Source organism: Eucalyptus grandis, chromosome 7, assembly GCF_016545825.1.
Source record: "Eucalyptus grandis isolate ANBG69807.140 chromosome 7, ASM1654582v1, whole genome shotgun sequence".
In the NCBI taxonomy this organism is placed as follows: Eukaryota; Viridiplantae; Streptophyta; class Magnoliopsida; order Myrtales; family Myrtaceae; genus Eucalyptus; species Eucalyptus grandis.
The window spans coordinates 26,034,645-26,055,197 of NC_052618.1; the positions used below are offsets into that span (position 1 = coordinate 26,034,645).

The following is a 20,553-nucleotide window of genomic DNA, read 5'->3' on the forward strand; positions in this document are numbered from 1 at the left end:
GAGGAAAAAAAGGGAAGAAACGTAACATTGGAAAAGAGGATGAATTTTCATTGATAATTGAAAGGAAAAAGAATTTTCTTTTTAACAGAAGAACGTGGGACGACAGTTGAGGACAATTCAGTCAAGTTCGTAATGAAAGCTGTGTCCGTAGTCTTACCGCTAATGGAATTAGCCTTCGGGAAAAATTGTTCAAAATGTCCTAAATATATTGTACAAAATCCAATTTAATCTTAAACCTTTCAATCATATCAATTTAGGTCTTAAGTCTTTTGACAATTGCTAATATAGTCATCTTGGGCAAATGTCTAAATAATACGTTTATGACTAAATTGATAAATTATCAAAAAGTTTAAGACTAAATTGATAAATTGTCAAAATGTTTATGACTAAATTGACACATTCGAAATATTTAAACTAAAGTAGCCATCATGCAATAGATTTATGACTTTTTGGATAATTTTCCCAATAGCCTTGCCTTAATTCTAGAAAAAAAAAATCATTGATTTTGTGGGTCATGTTTCATTTTCACTTTTAAATTAAAGTACGATGACTTATCGTTCGTTGAACTGCCAGAATACTACTGTAAGAGAGTATCTTCGTTATTGAGCCAGTCAATGATTTATTAAACACTTTGTTTCTAGCAAAAAAACTCAATCTCTAACGAAATTATGTATATTGATGTCTAATTAGATGTTAATGCATATATTTTCCGTATTTAGTTAAAGTAAATAATTAATTATAAGATGTTATACATACTTATTTCATGAGATTCGAGCGTCGAGAGTACCATTTAATTATCATTATTTTTCAAGTTTATTTGAAATGGCAAATCATCACTTCCAACTCTTGGTAATTTCGGTGGGACATATCCATGGACATATTGTATTTGAAGAATTATTGTTGAATGGTCAAATAAAAAATCAAGCTTTTTAATTTTAGTGTTGAAATTGACATAAAGAACAATAATGAGATTTTTCTCCAACATAGAGGAAGGATATTTGAAAACAAAGTTTGCCTTAAAGATATCACCTCTAATATTAAAAAAGATACGTACATATATATAATATACAAGGAAAAAAAAGAACTCACGTACCAACTCTCCACCTAAATGAATCGGGAACCGAGTCATCACCCTTTTACTATTACAATGTCATTAAATTTCTGATTTTGTTCTTTTTAAAAGGATTGATGTTGTGATAAAACTATCCATTTTTTTTTTTTTTTTTTTTGCTCTTTTTAAGGATATTTTGATTATTTAAAATGACTCCAAGAGTGTTGATTAAAGAATAGAATACTTGAGATGTGTATAATCTGCCTTACGACGTAACAAACATCTCTATCATATGAACAAAAGGGTCATGTTCTTTTTTCATCATTCGTGTAACCCCACTTCAGTATACCACGAAATTCATCAATCCTTTGAGTTTCAAAGTAAATAAAAGCACTCACGCTCGCCTGGGAGACCTAATAAAATATTATAGAAAAAATTGGGAGTGACGGGGTTGACAATTTCTGACATGAATTAACATGATTGTACATCACGATATGGCAAATCTGAAGTTGACACAAATTGACAAGAAATCAATGCTCATAAGCTTATAACATAAATTAACAAAATTAACAAAATATTGTGTTTTCCAATGACACAGTTTAAAATCCGATTATTGCGCGTGAACAAGAATTGCCAATGACAAAGGATATTGAATTTGAGTAATGCTATTCATCCACAATCATAAGAGTAGAGTGGCAAGTAAGAAAATGTTCAAAAAATAATAATTATTAATACACCTAATCCTGCTCATAAGAATTATGTGTCAAATCATAGCTATGAAAAAAATTAACAATTTGTCCTAATCCCAACGACCTATATGATGTGGTGGAAGAATGAATTTTCACTAGTGGCCTAACTTTGAAAAGTAGTTATAAATTATTAATCCATTTTAACTAATTATATGTTCTAGTTAGTGAACTTGATTTATATGATGAATTTTGGATAGAATCCGTCGGTTAATGCAAAATGAGTAAGTGGTTTATGCTCATTGTCAATATATTTAGAACCCGTTGAGGGGTTGGTTATGCATCATATTTGATTATGGATATCCTAGTTAGGCCAAACCACTAGCTAATATAGGTGAAAGACGTGGCCAGAGGAAATCTTGGTAAGCCTTGTCTAGAGGTGTTAACCATAACGTTAGTTTGATATTTAGTACTAGATTAGTAAATAGAATGGACCATTGACATTTGCTTTGGTATTATTAATTGGATTAATAATTTTTTATATGTATAAAGCTGCGTTAAAGTGATATAAGTCATATTTGGATTTTTATGTATATTATGTATTGGATTTGGATAAATGAGTTTTTGGTCTTGCTTTGCAATATGTATGGCAAATGCCTAAGTAGCACCTATACTGACATGCGATATATGACATGATACGAGACAACACACCAATACATTGTTTCTCAAAAAAAAATCTGATCCATAATGAATTTACACTAAAAACATTAGTCAACCATTTATTAATAGCATTCAATTTTTTAATGACAAATTCAACTTCATTCCAACAATTCATAAAACTTAGAGGAAAAAATAAACAATTTCTATTCTGAACTTGTGTGTCAGACGTGTCAGAAGAGAAGAGAAGAGAAGAAAAACTTGGTGGTTGAATTGCGTATCACGAGAAGTAAAAATTGGAAGAGAATAAAAGACTAAATTTTTCTTATTTCCCCATTCATTATTTTTATTATTGTTTTTTTTTTTTTTTTTTACGTATATACATTTTGACCCCTTATTTATTGAAAATTTTTAAAATTGACTTCACATGTCGAAATTTTAACTCGAGTGTTAAAAAATGTCGGGAAAGTTGACTAAATGTCAGATTTTTTGACACATGAAAATGTTCGAGTGTCAAAAAGTGTCAGACATGTGTCCAAATATCTAACACCACACAAAAGTTGTCGGAGAGTATCGATGCTTCCTGATTTGTGCAACTCACTGAGTTATGGCTGCTCACATCATTCACTCCAAAAATATTCATATTCTTTAGCTAGTGGCAAGTAGGATGTGAGCATTATCAATGGGAAACATGTGATGGTCAGATTATGAATATAAGTTTAGATACATAAGTGTAAGATGATATTGTTGGGTTTAGTTATTAGTTTAGAGATGTATAGTTTTTTGGTGGATTATTAAATTCTAATTCTATAAATAGCTAGCTGTTTCATCAGATATATAAATGGCTAGATATTTTTAAAACAAGTTTATATTGGTTTGCATACTAGGCTGCGTCCTTCAAATAAAGAGCATGACCGTGTCATTTCCTCGACAATGGTAAAGTTGGCGCATGACAGATGAGGTTTAGTTGTCCTCCAACTTTCATCTCTCTCTGTATATTTCTCTTCATTTTTTATCTTTTACATTATTGCTGGTGTAACAATACTTCATCGTCATTTCATCGAAAATTGGTGGGATTCGAATCAAAGCGCATCAAATACAAAGAATCAAAGTTCAATGCAATATGCAGTAACTTTCAATGAATACTAATATCATCTTATCTTAAACCCCCTATAATAGTATGATCTAGGTAGCGTTTACAAAATTTAGAATAAAAGAAACTTATATACTCGCAATAAGACAGACTGATAGAGGGAGAAAATGAAAAAGTTACCTGAATTGGAGCACCCTCTGATGTGACTTCAGCTTTGGTGCAAAAGCTTGTCATATTTGGTAACTTGCCCAATTTTAGACTACTTGTATTAGGCAGCTCGACTATCTCATTGGCATGAACTTCTACTTCTGCTGCTTCATCTGGGATAATGGCCGGCATTGACTCACATTCACTTACTTGAATCTCTTCTAGTTGTACAAATTTTTGTGCCTCCGAAAGAAACCACAGATTTTTCAATTGGTCACACTTTTTGACACTCATAGCTTTTAATTTGTTGAAGCACTCTAGTGCAATAGGGCCTTGGCATATCTCCTCCATATTAATAAGATTTTCAAGGAATAAAGACTCTAAAATCGGGAAAGTAGCAAGAGGAAGGCCTTTGGATGAATTGGCAATGTACTTGATTGAGGGGCTATTAATAATGTCGAGATGCTTCAGTTGTCCAAATCCTTTGATGCACAACTCGTGAGCATTCTTCTTAGACTCTCTCAACCCCTCCAAATGCAAGTGTTGAGTCTTATGTAGAGTTTTCTGAACCCATTCTCTTGAAAGAATATTATCGCACCCTTCCAATTTGAGCTTCATAGTTCTCAAACCTTCAAATGTCCTCCCTTCAACATTTCCTACGTTGATCCAAAATCTGATCAAGTTCTCAAATGGCAAGTCATCATCCTCCAAGAGTATGGTAGGATCATAGATCGATATTTCTAGAGAGGCTATCTTTGTCAAACTTTTCAACTCAATAAGCCTTGCATTACACAATTCCGATGATATTTCATCTTTGCCCATCCATCGATCAAAGCTTCCCTTCATATGCAACTCTTTCAAGTTGATTAAGCCTTTTAGGACACCAGGCTCGATTATTTGAAGCATGTTGCAGTTGCTTAGATTCAATGATCTTAGATTTGTCAATTCCCCAATTTCTTTAGGCAACCTATAAATTGCAGACCCTACAAAGCTGAGAGTCTGCAATGCTTTGAGCTTGCCAAGACTTGCCACATCCTCCACAATGCAATTGTCTAAGTATAACTTTTGAAGTTTTGTGGTTTCAATCAAGAAGGATAAAGTGGTGATATGCATGGAGCGAAGACATAGGACTTCGAGCTCCCTCTTTTGATCGAGAAGGGTAATGTCAAGATGCTTCAGTTGTCCCGATCCTTGGGTGCACAACTCATCAGCATTGTTCTTGGACTCTCTCAACCCGTCCAAATACAAGTATTGAGTCTTATGTAGAGTTTTTTGAACCCATTCTCTTAAAAGAATATCACCGCACTCTTCCAATTTGAGCTTCATGGTTCTTAAACCTTCAAATTCCCTCCCTTCAACATTTCCTATGCTGATCCAAAATTTGTACAAGTTCTCAAATGGCAAGTCATCATCCTCCAAGAGTGTGGTGGGATCACGAATCCATATTTCTAGAGAGGCTATCTTTTTCAAGCTCTTCAACTCAGTAAGCCTCACATTACACAATTCTGGTGATATTTCATATTTGCCCATCCATTGATCAAAGCTTCCCTTCATATGCAACTCTTCCAAGTTAATTAAGCCTTTTAGGACACTGGGCTCAATTATTTGAAGCATGTTGCAATTGCTTAGATTCAATGATCTCAAATGCGTCAATTCCCCAATATCTTTAGGCAACCTACAAATTGCAGACCCCGCAAAGCTGAGAATCTTCAATGCTTTGAGCTTGCCAAGAATTGCCACATCCTCCATATCACAAGACTCTAAATGTAATGATTGGAGTTTCCTAAGGATTTCGATTGAGGAAGGTAAAGTGGTGATATGCATGTTCCGAAGATATAGGACTTGGAGTTCCTTCATGTATGTGAAATCTAGTCTACAAAAATCTTTCACATCATACTGGTGTGCAGGGCTCCCGAGCCAGTCCTTTGATTGAGACAACATGAGTATTTTCAATTCGGGAAACTCGCACCACATCAGTTTAGCAAGCATATCACTACCAACATTAGCCAGATATATTGCCCAACATTTATCAAGCTTTTCCTTTGGCCATGAACCATAATTGTTGTTCGTCATTAAGGAATTCTGACCTCTTAATGATGTTGAGACAACCACCTCGCTATAAAGATCATTCACGGTCACATTTTCCTCGTCATCGCCATCATCCTGCAACAAAGAGGTAGAACGAAGGCTATCGAGCATAGTATTCAATCTATTCCTTGAACTTTCTATCGTATTATCGAATGCCTCAAATAAGCCCAAACCCAGGCCTAGTTCCAGCAGAGTTTTGACTTGAATGGTCCCGCCGATAAGACTGCAGAGCAAGAATAAGGACTTGGTCTCCTCACTCTCCAAATGATCGTAACTCAACCTTACTATGGTTTCCATATTTGGATCATCTATTTTTATCAAAGCGTTTCTCCACGTGGATACATCGCTATATTTCAAAGTTCTTGCGACAGAGGTAATCAAAAGAGGCAATCCTGCGAGCTTCGGGACCACTTTAGCTGCTATTTCTTTCAATTCCTGGTCTCTGAGCCTGTCGCCGACAATCTTTTCAAAAAGCCCAAAAGCTTCATCAGCCGTTAAACCTTCAAGACGAAATATCCGATCGGCCAACATCTTTTGCTCCAGCACATCTTTAAATCTCGACGTGAGCAACACCTGGCATCCCGTTCTCTCGTCTCCTGAAGGAATTCCGACCGCTCTCAGATCAAGTCCATCCCACAGATCGTCTAATATTATGAGAACCTTCTCACTCGGATCCCTCTGTAATCTCTGAAACAGAAGATCTCTTCTTCCCTGATGGCTTTGCATGTCCGTCAGATTCAGACTCAAGTAGTCAGCAATCTGGTCTTGGATATTATTTAAGTCTGGAGTCTGCAATACTTCTGCGTTGACGATCTTGCCGAACGGTCTCCCCTCTTCCCTGAGTTTTTTCTCTACTTCCATTAACAGCGTAGTCTTCCCCACGCCACCAGGCCCGTAGACCCCAATCACTTTTAGCTTCTCATCATTCAGAGCTTTCATTATGTCTTGAAAGATGGAAGCTCGTGAATCGGTGATAGTGTCGCCCCCATCACCGGCAAACGAATACACATCGGGAGGACCGCCAACAAGCCCCGGCGGAGCACCGCCAACAAGCCCCGGCGGATCGTCGAGGTCAACCTTCTCGAATTGACCCCGTGCAATGAGTGCCTGGATGTCCTTGACCGTCCTGCTCGCCTCTCTGCTGAGACGATATCGCGCCTTTGGGTTGGGAAGCCACCCGTAGACGCAAGTTTTCTTGTTTCTTCCTTCGTCTTCCAGCATCTCGCGCGCCTTGCTGGCAACGGTCTCCACGTTCGTTGCCCATCTCTCGACAATAGCTCTGATCGGCTTCATGTTGTTTCGAGCTTCATCAATGGAACGCTGCACCCTTTGCCTCAAGTAATCCAGCCTCTCAAGTTCATCCTGAAGTTCGCGAAAGTAGCTGTAGTAGAATATCACGTAGCCGCATTGACGGCCGACTGGAGCCACCAGGCACTCTGCCACTTTGGAGAGTAAATTGCAAGCCACAGATGCAGCAAAAGCCCCCGCCATTTGCCCCTCCTTTGACTTCTATCTTTCTGGCTTTCTCTTGTCCTTTTCCGTGGAGGAATGTAAGTTAAGAATTTGTATATGGTGAATAGGGCTGTGAAGGATGGAACCCAGAAACGAAATGACTGAAGAAGAGGAAAGATCAATATGATGAACCCATTAAACAGCTGCAGGACAAAATCCGGCACCCAAAATCACAGAGAGAGAGAGAGAGCGAGATGGAAATGAGAGAGGTGTCCGAGTGTCGTCCAAGAAAAGTCCTTAAGACCATCTCATTTTTCCCTGTGCTGGAGGAAAACGTTGTAATATATTAATGGGGAAATTATTCGGGATGGCGCAATTTAAATCATTGCGAAATTACTCGAGAATATTAAACAAAGAACATTAAAGGACGCCTTTTTATTATGTGTGGGGTTAGAGGAGTAAACAAAAGAAAACTTTGACTGGGCCCACGCACTAATCGTCGTGGCTTTCAAAGTTGTCGTCCACTTTACACATTACAAGACTCCACCTTTGGCTTGTAGCGACTTCTCTGTCGGGTCTCGAAAAATAGCAAATGCTTTTTACCCTTCTTTTTCACTGCGTGACCAGGCTCTTTCACGTGAAGCTTCGTACTAAAGAAACAGAGAAGCTCAGACATACGGACGGTCAGATCAGCCCACGCGCACCGTCCCACGTGTACCAGAATGCTCCAGGCATTCCCCCAAAATAAAGAAGCTTTTCCTTTCTTTATTCTGGGAGTAAAAATTAAATAAAAACGAAATAAAATAAAATTTTGGGGTTAATAACAAATAAAAACAAAATTAAAAATAAAAAAGCTTTCTCCTCCTCCTTCCAATTATACAACAAATCCCCCTCCATGGGCGCCACCGCCTCTGCCTCGGCGGAAACCCCAAAGCCGTCGCTGCCGCCCACCAAGCACATAATCATCCTCTTTGGCTAGAGTAACATGGCCAGCCGCAGCAGCGTCACTCGCCACCACGACTAGGACGGGGTCGTCCCCTGCAGTGTTGCCCTGACCACCCGGTCCTCCGCATCAGCATCACCCTCCCTCCGATGGGAGGAGGCCCAGGAGCCTCTCCACGCCAACATTAATATTGAGATTGTTTCACGTCGATTATAAAAAGTATCGGTAGTCAGTTTATAAGTATAAGAAGAAGTCATATCCTTTGAGTTAGTTTTTGAAGTGAGAAAAATCTAAACCATCCATTATTGATATAAGACATACAGAAGAGTTATGGTTTGTTCATGCTAGTGCTATGTGCGGTGGGGCAATGGCGATAGGAAATGACGATACGAGATTGGGAGTAGGAGCACTTATACGAGAGCATGGTGAGGAGGGTGAGGGACGGCGGCGGCGTGGAGATTAAGGCACTGTTGTCGTACCGGGGCTACATGGAAGCACTCATCAAGAACGTGCGCGACAATCTCAGCCCGCTCTCCCTTCCCACCATCTAGGTCTGTTCATGTCTTTAGTTTCCATTTAAATTAAACGATATAAATATGTGATTGAAATAATTTTCGCGATTAACTAATATTTTTCTAATTATTATCGTATCAATAATTTTTAATACAATAAAGAATTTGCGCACCATCAAGAAACTTAGTAACAATCATACCAGTTATTTAAGTATTATGTAATATTTTACTTATTAATTATATATATGATTAATTCATATAAATTTGCAATTGGTGTTCTCACTTGAACAATATAAATAAATTTAATAATGAATAAATTTTTCTTAGTAGATTGAGTGGGAAGAAAAAGACGGGGACATAAAAATGAGGTTATAATAATTGTTAGTGCGAAAAGCACTTTGATAGGCAATCAGTCTGCAATAAATTTGTAATAGAATAGACATTACTGCAGCTAAACATGTCATAAATCTCAATCTTTCCGACATGGTTCTCGTTTTTATCGATGTCGTGCTTGTAATTTTTTGACTTTCTGATGGTAGTTCTTTGGCTCATGATTATGCACAGTGGGACCCTCGGTAAGCAAGAAAACGAGTGGGAACATTGCCAAGTGGAAAAAAGAAAAAAAAAAAAAGAGTGGTCTTCTTGATTCTATTATGTTGGGGGAAAGAAGGTAAATTATTCAAATCTCAAATTTATTTGAACTGTAATCATGTGACCATGACGATGAGATTTACATGATTAACGGATATGAGTAATGGTCATATATTATCTAACAAGGGGAGTGTGGTAACTGATGATTATCTAAGATGAATATGCTATCCCACAAACAAAATCCTCTCTCGACTTTTCATAGGGTCGCCTTTTTAATCTTTAGATGTCATTAATGTATACTATAAGGCACTCGAAAATTAGACACTTTCTTATCCATGTAGTGTATCTCTTCTTATTGAACTAACAAGATAATCATGATTCTCTAATGCGATTAGTTGAGGGAGAGAGCAACTCTTATTCCAACTTCTCATCAAAGTTAGCCTTACATAGAAAAGGCCGAGGGCATCATAGGCTTTTGTGCATAATACATAGGCAAAAGTAAGATGCTTTTACGAGACAATAATACAACATAAGACCATATGTGCATGTGCAAGATGCTTTTTCGTGACACCTTTATTGGAGCTGGCATCCATATCCCAATTATTTAAGTTGATGTTTTGTTCAAGTCCAAAATTAAGATTCGATTGTTGATTGTTGGAGTTAGGCCTGAGTGATCACGTGCTAGACTAGACATTTGAATTGATTATTTGTTGGGGCCTATTGGCCAAAGTCAATAGTTTGAGATTAGACAAGTGTCTCCATAATCCCATGTGTTTTGAAAGAACTCTCCTTAAGGTCTAGTCTCGTAACATTTAAGGAATGTTTCATTCCTCTAAAATTGGTAAGCATTTTCTCTCAAAATAAGGAGAAACTTCAACCAATTTGTAAATGGCTATCGACCTTAATTGAGCATGTCAATCCAAATTTGCCCAGTGGGTTTGTCAAATTCTCATTAAATTTATGTAGAGAATCTATATTTTCATCTAAGAAATTAAATATGAATGTAATCATAAGTTCTTTCAATCAGACGAATGTAATAACTATTGCGCGAAATCGGATGATGTACAGGTTGCAATCACGTCGGGAGATAGGAGGCACATGGATATAGAGAGACGGGCGCGGCTCAGAATCAAGCTCCCCAACGTCGTGTGCGTCGATGCGAAAGGGCTGCTGCTCAAGGACGACCGCCTTCACCTCACCATTCATGCCCAAGTTTGCCTTGGCCACATGATGGCCGACACATGCCTCTGGCATTTCGCACCGTAGGGCCCCCCTCGTGCTCTCTCCTCTTTCGTGCAAGGACTTGCTTCGTCGCGCAAGACTCGAGGGGCATCGATTTTGTAGTTACGTCTCGTGGTGCGAGAGTAAATTTCAAAGTTTCGTCCTCCCGTCCTTTGAAGGTGGCCGCGACCAGGGTTTGATTCGCCACACAATTGAGTATTATAAATTCCTAGTGGTTCTCATTTATTTTTTTTGAATTTACGGGGTTAGTTCTTATTTTATTCTTGACCCGCTCCTCTCATTTACAATTATTAAAAGGGAAAAAAAAAAGATGATGAAACCGATGGGAGAATGAAATGGCCTTTCGGCTAAAGAAAGCAAATTAGGATTCTTTTCCTGTCACCTACTTCTGGGGCCCACCGTCAAGTTGGACAGTAGCCAATCACGCTGCCCGAGGCGCGTCGTCCGGCTTTTTGAGCGGCCCATGCCTCGCGATTTTCGATTGCTTTGAGAGGGGAAAGACAATCGAATGAATCCTACCCAATCCCTCCAAAGAGTAAAATCACGAATCCTACCTAATCCTACCGAATCCCTCCAAAGGGTCAAATCCAAACTTTTCGAGAAGATCCACGTTTCTATTTTGAATTAAGTGCAGAGGTGCTTGCTCACAAAACGTGGCCCTCTCAAATCTATAGCATGCGTGACATTGATTTTCCTATTTTTTTATTCAAAAAGAGTTGCCATTAATGATTAAAGGTTGGCTAAGGCTGCGTTTGGGAGTACCTTCTCAATGCTACTTTGAAGCCCCAAGAATCTTTGAGCCAAATATGGGGTGTTTGGCAAAAGAATTTTCAAAACCCCTTTGCAAAATAATAGCCTGTGTGGTGGCGAAAGCCCAAGGCAGGTGGGGCGCCTCGCGCCGCCCTCCAGTGGGAGGAGGCAGGAGCCCCTTCTCCACCGCGACATCGACACCAAGAAGGCCGGCAGCGTGGGGCCGGGGATGGCCTTCGCGAACGTGGTGAGGGAGCGCGGCGGGGTCGCAGGGATGGCGCAGGGCTGGTGCCGTGCGCGGTGGGGGACAGCGATCGGGAGTCGGGCGCGGGGAGGAGCTGTACGAGAGCATGGTGAGGAGGGCGAGGGCGAGCGTGAGGGATGGCGGCGGCGGCGAGATCAAGCGCTGCCGTGGTACCAGGCGGAGCGACGCCTCGACGCAAAGACGACACCGAGGCGTACAGGGAGAAGATGGAGGCGCTCATCAAGAACGTGCGCGACGATGTCGGCCTGCCCTCCCTTCCCGTCATCCAGGTTCGTTTCGGTCTTCTCTCCGTCGTCCCCTCCGCTGAACTTTTTCTATCTCCGTTGTTGAACGGAGCAATCTGTTTGGCACTTAATTGAATTATTTTTCCAATCTGCGTAAATAGAAAAACCTTAAATAATTACTTTAAAAGTTGATTATGCCTCGACCATCAACTAAAATTTCTTCCAAGGCTGTGACCCAGAACATCTTATGTTAGATTTTAATTAATCATGCCTCTAAATCTACACTTTAATGAACCTGGTTTCTCAGTCCCAATATCTAAATTCTTTTTTTACATGAACAAACATATATTTGTGATATTAAGCTTGGTATTTAAATAAGTAATAATTTATAGTGTAGAAATAATCTCCAAAGCTTCCCAGGAGTCAAAGAAAAATGAAGAAGGCTAGTCCACGCATTTTAAACATTAGCAGCAAAACCAACTTCGAATGTAGATTGAGACAAGTGTCACGGGCCTAGAAATGGACGACCCAAGAGGTTCCCAAGGTCGACCCCAACTCCCGTGGACTTCTTTGTCAATCGGATTCCCACCGAGCCTTCTCCCCGAACATTGCAAGGACAAGAACAACCGTCATTAAGTCATATTACGAGAGTCTGTTCCCTTTATTTATGTCGGTAGTTGGTAGACGACATTATGTCGGTAGTTGAGGCGATGCGATCTCGTCCACCGATAGGATTCTGGATCAATGGTTGTAATCCGAGGCCCTCAACTATAAAAGGGGTGCCCTTTTTCATTTATAAGCATCCACTACTTCCGCAATACAAAGCAAGTCTTCTTTCCGAGCTCTTCTCTCTAGATACTTTCTCTCTCTACGATCCGGGTAAGGCGAGCGAGTGAGCGTTCGACGGTGCAAGGCTTGGCTTAGGCGCTTTGGCGATCCATTCCGATCCAAGAGTGCCCGAGTCGCCGCGCGGTCACGATCCCAATCGATCGGCCTGTGACAAGTGGTATCAGAGCCAAAGAGAGATCCGTATCCAAGGGATTGAAGAGCACCAACTGTTTGAAAGAATGTCGAGCCAAGATGCCAACATAGTTGGAGAAGCTGTGCCAGTCAAGAACACGCGCAGCAAATCAAGGAAGAGAGATACCTCGGTGGATGCTGCGGCTACGTTCGATGAGAAGATCGGGAAGGTTCGGAGTGCCGTGCTCGAACTCATGGAAGGTCTTGACGATGTGCGAGACCGGATCATGGAGGTCGAGGGCTCACTCCGTGAAGACTTCACGACCGGCATCAACCAAGCCACGGCTCCACTATTCGACAAGGACGAAGTTCTCGAAGCATCGATCGATGGTTTGAACGAGCGCGTCCAAATGATCGAGGAGGTAAGCCCGTGTAGGGACGAGGTCGAAGCCATGAAGGTGGAGATCCAAGAGCTCAAGACCGAGCTCGCCCTATGCAAACTTAGCATCACGAATGGTGCGGTGCCTGCCAAACGGTGACCAAGATTGAGGTCCCGAAGCCAAAGGAGTTCAAAGGCAACCGGTCCGCCCAAGAGGTGGACAACTTCGTGTGGAGCATGGAGCGTGCCCGGCGCCGTCAACATAAACGATGAGTCGATCAAGGTACGAACCGCTTCCATGTTCTGTACGATACGGCAATGCTATGGTGGCGCAATAGGTGTGACGAGTAGACGCGCGCTGATCCCGTGAACACGTGGGACGACTTCGTGAGGGAATTCCGTGACTACTTCTTCCCGAGTTCGCTCAACAAGAAGCCCGAAGCAAGCTCCATCGCCTCGAGCAAAGAGGTACGATCCGAGAGTACGTGAAGGAGTTCACGGAGCTCAAACTCCAGATTCGCAACCTGAGCGAAGAGGATGCTTTCGGAGCGTTCATGGATGGACTCAAGCCATGGGCACAACTTGAGTGAAGCGGCGGGACGTGAGTAGTCTTGCGCGTGCGCCGAGCATGGCCAAGTCACTCGTCGACCTCACCGAGTTGAACCGAGAAACAACCGAGCAAGAGACTGGAGGTCGGATCGACCCGAAGACGACACGAGAGGCACTCCCCGAGGCGCGCCCGATCAAAACGTTCGAGCCAAACCATGGGGAGAAGGGACTTCTAAGCCGTCCTTCCAAAGAGGTCGACCACCGATCGACTACGCGAGTAAGTTTGATCAACCTCCACCCTCTCCTTGCTTTATTTGCAAAGGTCCGCACTGGACCCAAAAGTGCCCACAAAGATGCCGTATCAACGCCCTCCTTGCCGTTGAGGAAGAGAAGGAGGAGCCCAAAGAAGACAAGTGGCAGATCCAGATTGGGGCTGTGAAGAGGATCAACTTGTTCCAAGCCCGATCGCCGACCAAAGAAAAAGGAATCACTTCAAACACCGACATGTTCTTCGTGGAGGTCGAAGTGGGCGGCCGAACGCTTTACGCTTTGGTCGACACCGGCGCATCCAACATGTTCATGTTGACCGAGGTCGCAAAGGTCTTGGGTCTACGCGTGGAGCCATCCGGGAAGTCGTACAAGCCCATCAACTCGGGTGACTTCCATGGCGTTGGAGCAACACCCGACGTGGACGTCAAGATTGGCGGATGGAAGGGACGAATGTCGTTCGAGTTAATCCCTCTTGACGATTATGATCTCATACTTGGCATGCAATTCTTCGAGAGCGTGGGAGCCATGATCGACATGAGGACGAAGTGTATGATGATCCTCGACAAAAAGTGCCCGTCGATGATCCCCATGATCAAAGGGGTGGTCGACACCAAGACCATCGCGTCAATCCGACGCCTCGACAAGAGCTTGAAGGCCGTCATGCGCATCAACAAGCTGTCCGAGGTGAAGCCGCCGACCAAGTTGGATCCGACTCCAACACACGCCATGCCTATCCAAGCATTCTTCCCGAGGTTGAGTGTGCACCGCGTGCGCCGTCCGAGCCAAAGACCACGCCGCGTGCATCCGACTTCATCATCGAAGGATGTGGTCCTTCGTTCATGACCGTCCGAGCAAAGAGAAACAAGCACAAGAAAGATCGGGCCAAAGCCCGCAAGGCTGCTCGCCGAGCTGAGAGCGACGAGGACGTCGCTTGAATGAGTGGGGGAGAATGTCACGGGCCTAGAAATGGACGACCCGAGAGGTTCCCCAAGGTCGACCCCAACTCGCCCGTGGACTTCCTGCTGTCAATCGGATTCCCACCAAGCCTTCTCCCCGAACATTGCAAGGACAAGAACAACCGTCATTAAGTCATATTACGGGAGTCTGTTCCCTTTATTTATGTCGGTAGTTGGTAGACGACATTATGTCGGTAGTTGAGGCGGTGCGATCTCGTCCACCGATAGGATTCTAGATCAATGGTTGTAATTCGAGGCCCTCAACTATAAAAGGGGTGCCCTCTTTCATTTGTAAGCATCCACTACTTCCGCAATACAAAGCAAGTCTTCTTTCCAGAGCTCTTCTCTCTAGATACTTTCTCTCTCTACGATCCGGGTAAGGTGAGCGAGTGAGCGTTCGACGGTGCAAGGCTTGGCTTAGGCGCTTTGGCGATCCATTCCGATCCAAGAGTGCCCGAGTCGCCGTGCGGTCACGATCCCAATCGATCGGCCCGTGACACAAGTGTGGCAAAATTAAGAGTTAGCATCTAGGAAATGAAGAGTTATTTTATAAGGAAAAATTAAGAATATTCACTTTTATATTGGGTTAGTTTTCTTTCTAGAAAACAAAGTGGCACCTATCTTTTAACCCCAAGGGTTGCTTGCTCAAAACCTGATCGAATCACCACACTTGCATGTTCACTTAGGACCACTCCCACATGAATAGACTTGTGTGTCTCCTGTTAGTGGAATAGAGGAATTGCTTCACCTGATGAGGATCATCATGTGCCAAAAAATTCCAATCATTCCATTGATATCTAGGAGATACCGATCTATTGACCTTATGAATATGCATAGTTTTTGAGCTGCATAAATAAATCCATTGGAAAAACTGAAGGTTCATGGAAGATGCCTTTTCATTTTCTCTTTATTAAGTTTACTAATCATAATACTTATTTATTTCTGAGAACCTCACTTTAATGGTTCTATAAAAAATAACAAATTAGTAATTACACCTCATTAATGAGACCGATGAAGTGTATATGTACGTTTTTTATATATTAGATTGTTTTTGCACCTTTTTCGCTTCTTTTCTGGAAACGGAGTCACCTTTCTTTTACATATCTCTTTTCTTAATTGACGATTATTCCTAATGGATGAAAATATTCAGCACCCACAACTTAAAATCGACAACTTATATGGGGTACAATCAATTGTACAGAAAATAGACAAAACTCAAAACTGGAAAAGAAGAGAAAATTATCTTAACAAGTCATAGATTGTTTAGCCCTCATAGTTGCTAGAGAAACAATCTCTCAATCTTGCAAAAAAATACACAAAATCTCACCATAAAATTTTCACAGCTTAAGCACTCTTCAGTTTCATAGGGTGTAATTTCACGAAAAAGCTCTACCTTGGTTTACATTCAAAAGTCGCTCACTATTCTATTAATTTGGTCAATCACCCAAAACAAAAACAGTTTTAACCGTTTGTCAAATATAATTACACTGATATAATCAAATAGTCATGCACAAATAAATATTTTAGTGCCGCATGGGAAGCTGTTTTCCTAAGGATCGTGGACATAATAAAATTTCTAGTTCAAGAGTTATACATTCCACATGGAGCCGAGACATTCAATTTCTACACTACAAACAGATAATCTAGGATAATATTAGAAGATATTGAATAACAAAATAAGTTAAAAAATCTCTCGTCCCTACATTAAACATCTCCATGCACCATTGCAGAGGATGAAGACGTTGTCTTGTTCATCCACTTTGTTTCTTTATGCAAACCATATACAGTTCATCTTTAGATTTTACCATTTTTATCCTTTGGCAAATTTTGGACAGAATTGCCCCTACTCTAGTGACCGGAAAATGTTATTCGGCGAAAATTTGGCTAGTCGACTAACTTGGGCGATTTTGAACCCTTAGTTGAGACGTGATTCACCCTAAACCTTTTTTTTTTTATTTTATTTATAAAATGGCTCCACTTCATGACTTATTTGAAAATTTTCCTATTATTTTACAAACTAAGATTGGAAAATTGTGAGCGACTTTAAAATTCCATAATTATGGAGAATTTTCCAATTTTGGACCTCACAAAACCGTAAAATTTGGAAACTTCGCTCTCTTTCTCCTACCACTGGTAACTTTACATTCTTAATGTAAAAAAAAAAAAAATCTCATTAAAAGAAAAAATTGTGGCGACACTTAATAAAACTTAGTTTCATTTTTGGTGACAAAAACTTAGTATTTAATCCCACTCACTTTGGGAACTTTCCAATCTTTCCCAGTCACCAAAGCCTTGGTTCTATTTCATAGTGTCGCGACCTACCCCTTCGGGCCTTTCGATCCCTAGGAATAGATTTAGAGGTACTTGTTCAAGTGACAATCCTCAATATGCATCACACAAAGAAGGCTTGAAGGCATCATCTTTAATGTCCATCCAAGGGATCCATCAATCAAGTACGTGGGTCTTCTCAAACTCATACCTACATGACTATAAGATTTATTTTAAAGTTGTTTAGATAACCTAATATATGGATCTAGGAGTCGCCACTAGTCTCTTTGTTGGGGCCAAGCTAGAAACTGAATTAAGGGTTGAGAGACCACTCTTGATTTCCATGGAACCAGAGATTTTGTGGGTTCAGGGACTTGGGTTATGCTGAAAATTCTATTAACGCCCTTTCAGTAGCCATGAGTATGGTTGTTACCTAAAGTAGTTAAGCAATCTTTGAAGTTTAAGAAACAACAAAAGTGGTCATGCATGGATGGTTCATTTGTCCCATTCTAAATTAACTATCGAAAATGAAAAGTAAAGCAATCAAATAATTGAAATTGCGGTGCGGGAAAGTAATCACCCAAGAAAAGATATAGACAATTTTTCTAAGTGTGAGAAAACCTATACCTTGTTGGGTATTTATACAATAAAAATTGGAAATGTGAGACATATGTTGGGGAATAAATGGTACAAATGATCAAGTCTAGGTTGGACATTAGCTATTCCACTGTCTTCAAATTCTTTATGTCACCTCATTCGAGGGTTGCCTTAATACTGAAATAGCAATAAAAAATACGATCACAAACATTCGAACAAGTTCAAACATTTCAAAGCAATTCATGACACAAGACACGGCATTAGGATCGGTCTTTGATATTCATGCATTTCGAGCCATCTTATGTCCACTAATTGATTTTAGCCATCGATACTTGACCATCCCTAATAATGGACAAGATTGAATGACTCCTATGATTTTGGTCTAACTGCATCCCTTTGGTTAACTCCACGTATATGCATCAATCCTAAACCATTCATCTAGAAAACACATGCGAAAAGAATATAAAGTTCATGCACTTAGGTCATAAGACCTTAGTTCTCAATCAATCATCCAAAGAAAGTGAACCAAAGTGGGCACTTATTCTTCAAGACAATTGCAATCATTCAAGTATACACACATCATGATCAATGAAATGAAACATAAAGAAAGTAACTCAAAAGATTGAGCTTTCAAAGATTTGCAATTAAGGACACGAGTTTTGAAAATTACAGTTAAGTCCTTAAAAGAAGATTTTCAAGTTTCAAGTGATGAAAAACAAGGATATCAATTTTGCTAGAACTTTGAGGCAAGTTTGATGTTCATAGGAAATAAATTCTAGAATCCGGGTACGGATAATGTTGGCACACTAATCGGGTCCCTTTAAACGATCAAATATGACTTGATTCCAACAAAATTGATATCAAAGGAAAGCTTAGATCGTCTTCTACAACTTTTGGGTTTTGAGGATTTTCAGAAAAGGTCAGCAATTTCATTAAAATTGTGAAACGCCTTACAGATATTCAATGAGAACTTGGATGCAGAATTAACGGCACTCTAATCAAGCCCCTTTTTGAACACCCAAAGGAGTTTCGAACTTAATGAAACTAATGCCAAATCAAAGATTGAAATGTGTTTTATAAACTTCATGAAGAAGACATTTAGAGATTTGCATCATATGGATTTATAAAAATTGAACAATGCCCAAAGGTCGTATCTGGAAAACAAACTTTCAGCAAGCCCTGCAACTTTGGGACATGCATGAAAAATAGTCAACATTGTTCTAATTTTTCAAAACTTTTTTGGCAACAAATTTCACTATGTCTCAAACATTTTTCATGAAGACCATCACATCTAATTCAATAAGCACAATTTTGTAAGAGTCACTAAACACACAATGGTCATTCAGCAAAATCAGCATTACGAAAGTGTACACATTCAGTTCAAGGCATGTTTTACCAACCTAATGAATCTCATTTGACCCAGAAATTGCACACGTCAAAGATTACATCATGATGAGGGCGAAATTCAAGAAGACCTTGATCTCTAATTGTCAACACATGAATTTATGAAAATCAGTTAACAGACATCAATCATTTAGCAATAACAAACTTGCAGACAGGACATTGCACAATGCAAAAATTCTCATGCCTATCTAATGATATGAGTTTTTCATGAAAATTTTATGGCATACAGAACATCAAGTATCTACAATTCTCATGAAGGCTCCAACTTAATATTCCAAATGCATGATTTAATCAAGATCAAAGAACCGAGACACCCTAATTAATAACATAAACTTTACAGAACAGGACATGGACGGTTTAAGGACAATCGACCTAACCAAAAAATATCAATTTTTTTTGGACTTTCACATGTTGTAGACCTGTATGTAATGCACAACTTTCATGGAGAAATCTACTCTTGATTCTGATCTTATGATTTTACAAAAGAAGAAAAAATGTAGAACAAGTGCAGGTCGGCCTCAAACATGACTTTACAGATTAGTGCATGAATGATTTATTGATACTTCACCTATCTAAATGAACTTCAACCATCACAAAATTTTTATATGTTACAGATCCATGTGTTCCAAGCGACTTAAGACTATGCTCACACAAAATTCTAAAAAATTGACAAATAGCAATCATCAATTAGAATAAAGTGCTGAAGCAGAGCACACACCATTTCCTGATCTGACTTCGATTTTGCAAAAATCATCAGGCATAGCAAATGACACCGAATCAAACAAACAAAATGTCTATGGAAACCTCATGAAGTCCTTTACAAATCATTACAAGGCATAAAAAATAATCGAAGTTGTCTATAAGCTCACTCGAAGATAAGAAGTGGATCAGTCGAACAGCTATCCGAATTTCCAAAATCAAACACCAGTTTTGTGACAATCATTTAGCAAGGGCAAATGACGACCAAATCAGGAACATATATATCGTTGGGAAGCTTGTGAGATCTATTTCAAAGGATATGACATCAATGCTAAATAACATCATTTACCGGCTCGTTTTAAGACATCTATCAGGTTAGTCAGAACTGGATTATGATTTTACAGAACAAACAGCTGTGCATCATCAAGCTATTAACTCATCATCAATCGTCACAACATCATCAAAATTCATCATACATCATCTAGATTATCAATCTAAAAATGAGATAATCCCCTAGGGTTAGAATCCGAGCCCCGATTGCCTATGGCGATCTTGCCTTATCTGATTCAATTTTAAGAGCATTTACCTTGTTTATCTTCGAACTTGAGCTCAAATGAGCTACTCCAATCACCACGAACTATGTGAAATGGCTCAAATTATAACTCAACAAGAGCAAAATCATGAAAGGATTATACTTTCCTAATTGTGACTTCTGGCAAGCAGGGAGAGGCTCACGCCCATCATGGGGTTGGCAGAGTTTACTAACAGGA

At 40.2% G+C, this 20,553-nt stretch overlaps 2 protein-coding genes across 2 annotated transcripts; one reads left to right on the forward strand and one right to left on the reverse strand.

The window, feature by feature from the left end:
- Window positions 1–3,555: 3,555 nt before the first annotated feature.
- LOC104455296 (disease resistance protein At4g27190) lies at window positions 3,556–7,213 on the reverse strand. Its single transcript, XM_039317662.1, has 2 exons — window positions 3,668–7,213; window positions 3,556–3,564 (listed from the first exon to the last, which is right to left on the reverse strand). The coding sequence occupies exons 1-2, from the start codon at window positions 7,211–7,213 to the stop codon at window positions 3,556–3,558; spliced, it is 3,555 nt and encodes a 1,184-aa protein (XP_039173596.1).
- A 1,326-nt stretch (window positions 7,214–8,539) lies between these two features.
- On the forward strand, window positions 8,540–10,486 carry LOC120296017 (probable carbohydrate esterase At4g34215). Its single transcript, XM_039317663.1, has 2 exons — window positions 8,540–8,626; window positions 10,289–10,486. Exons 1-2 carry the CDS (start codon window positions 8,540–8,542, stop codon window positions 10,484–10,486), a joined length of 285 nt encoding a protein of 94 aa, XP_039173597.1.
- Window positions 10,487–20,553: the final 10,067 nt, after the last annotated feature.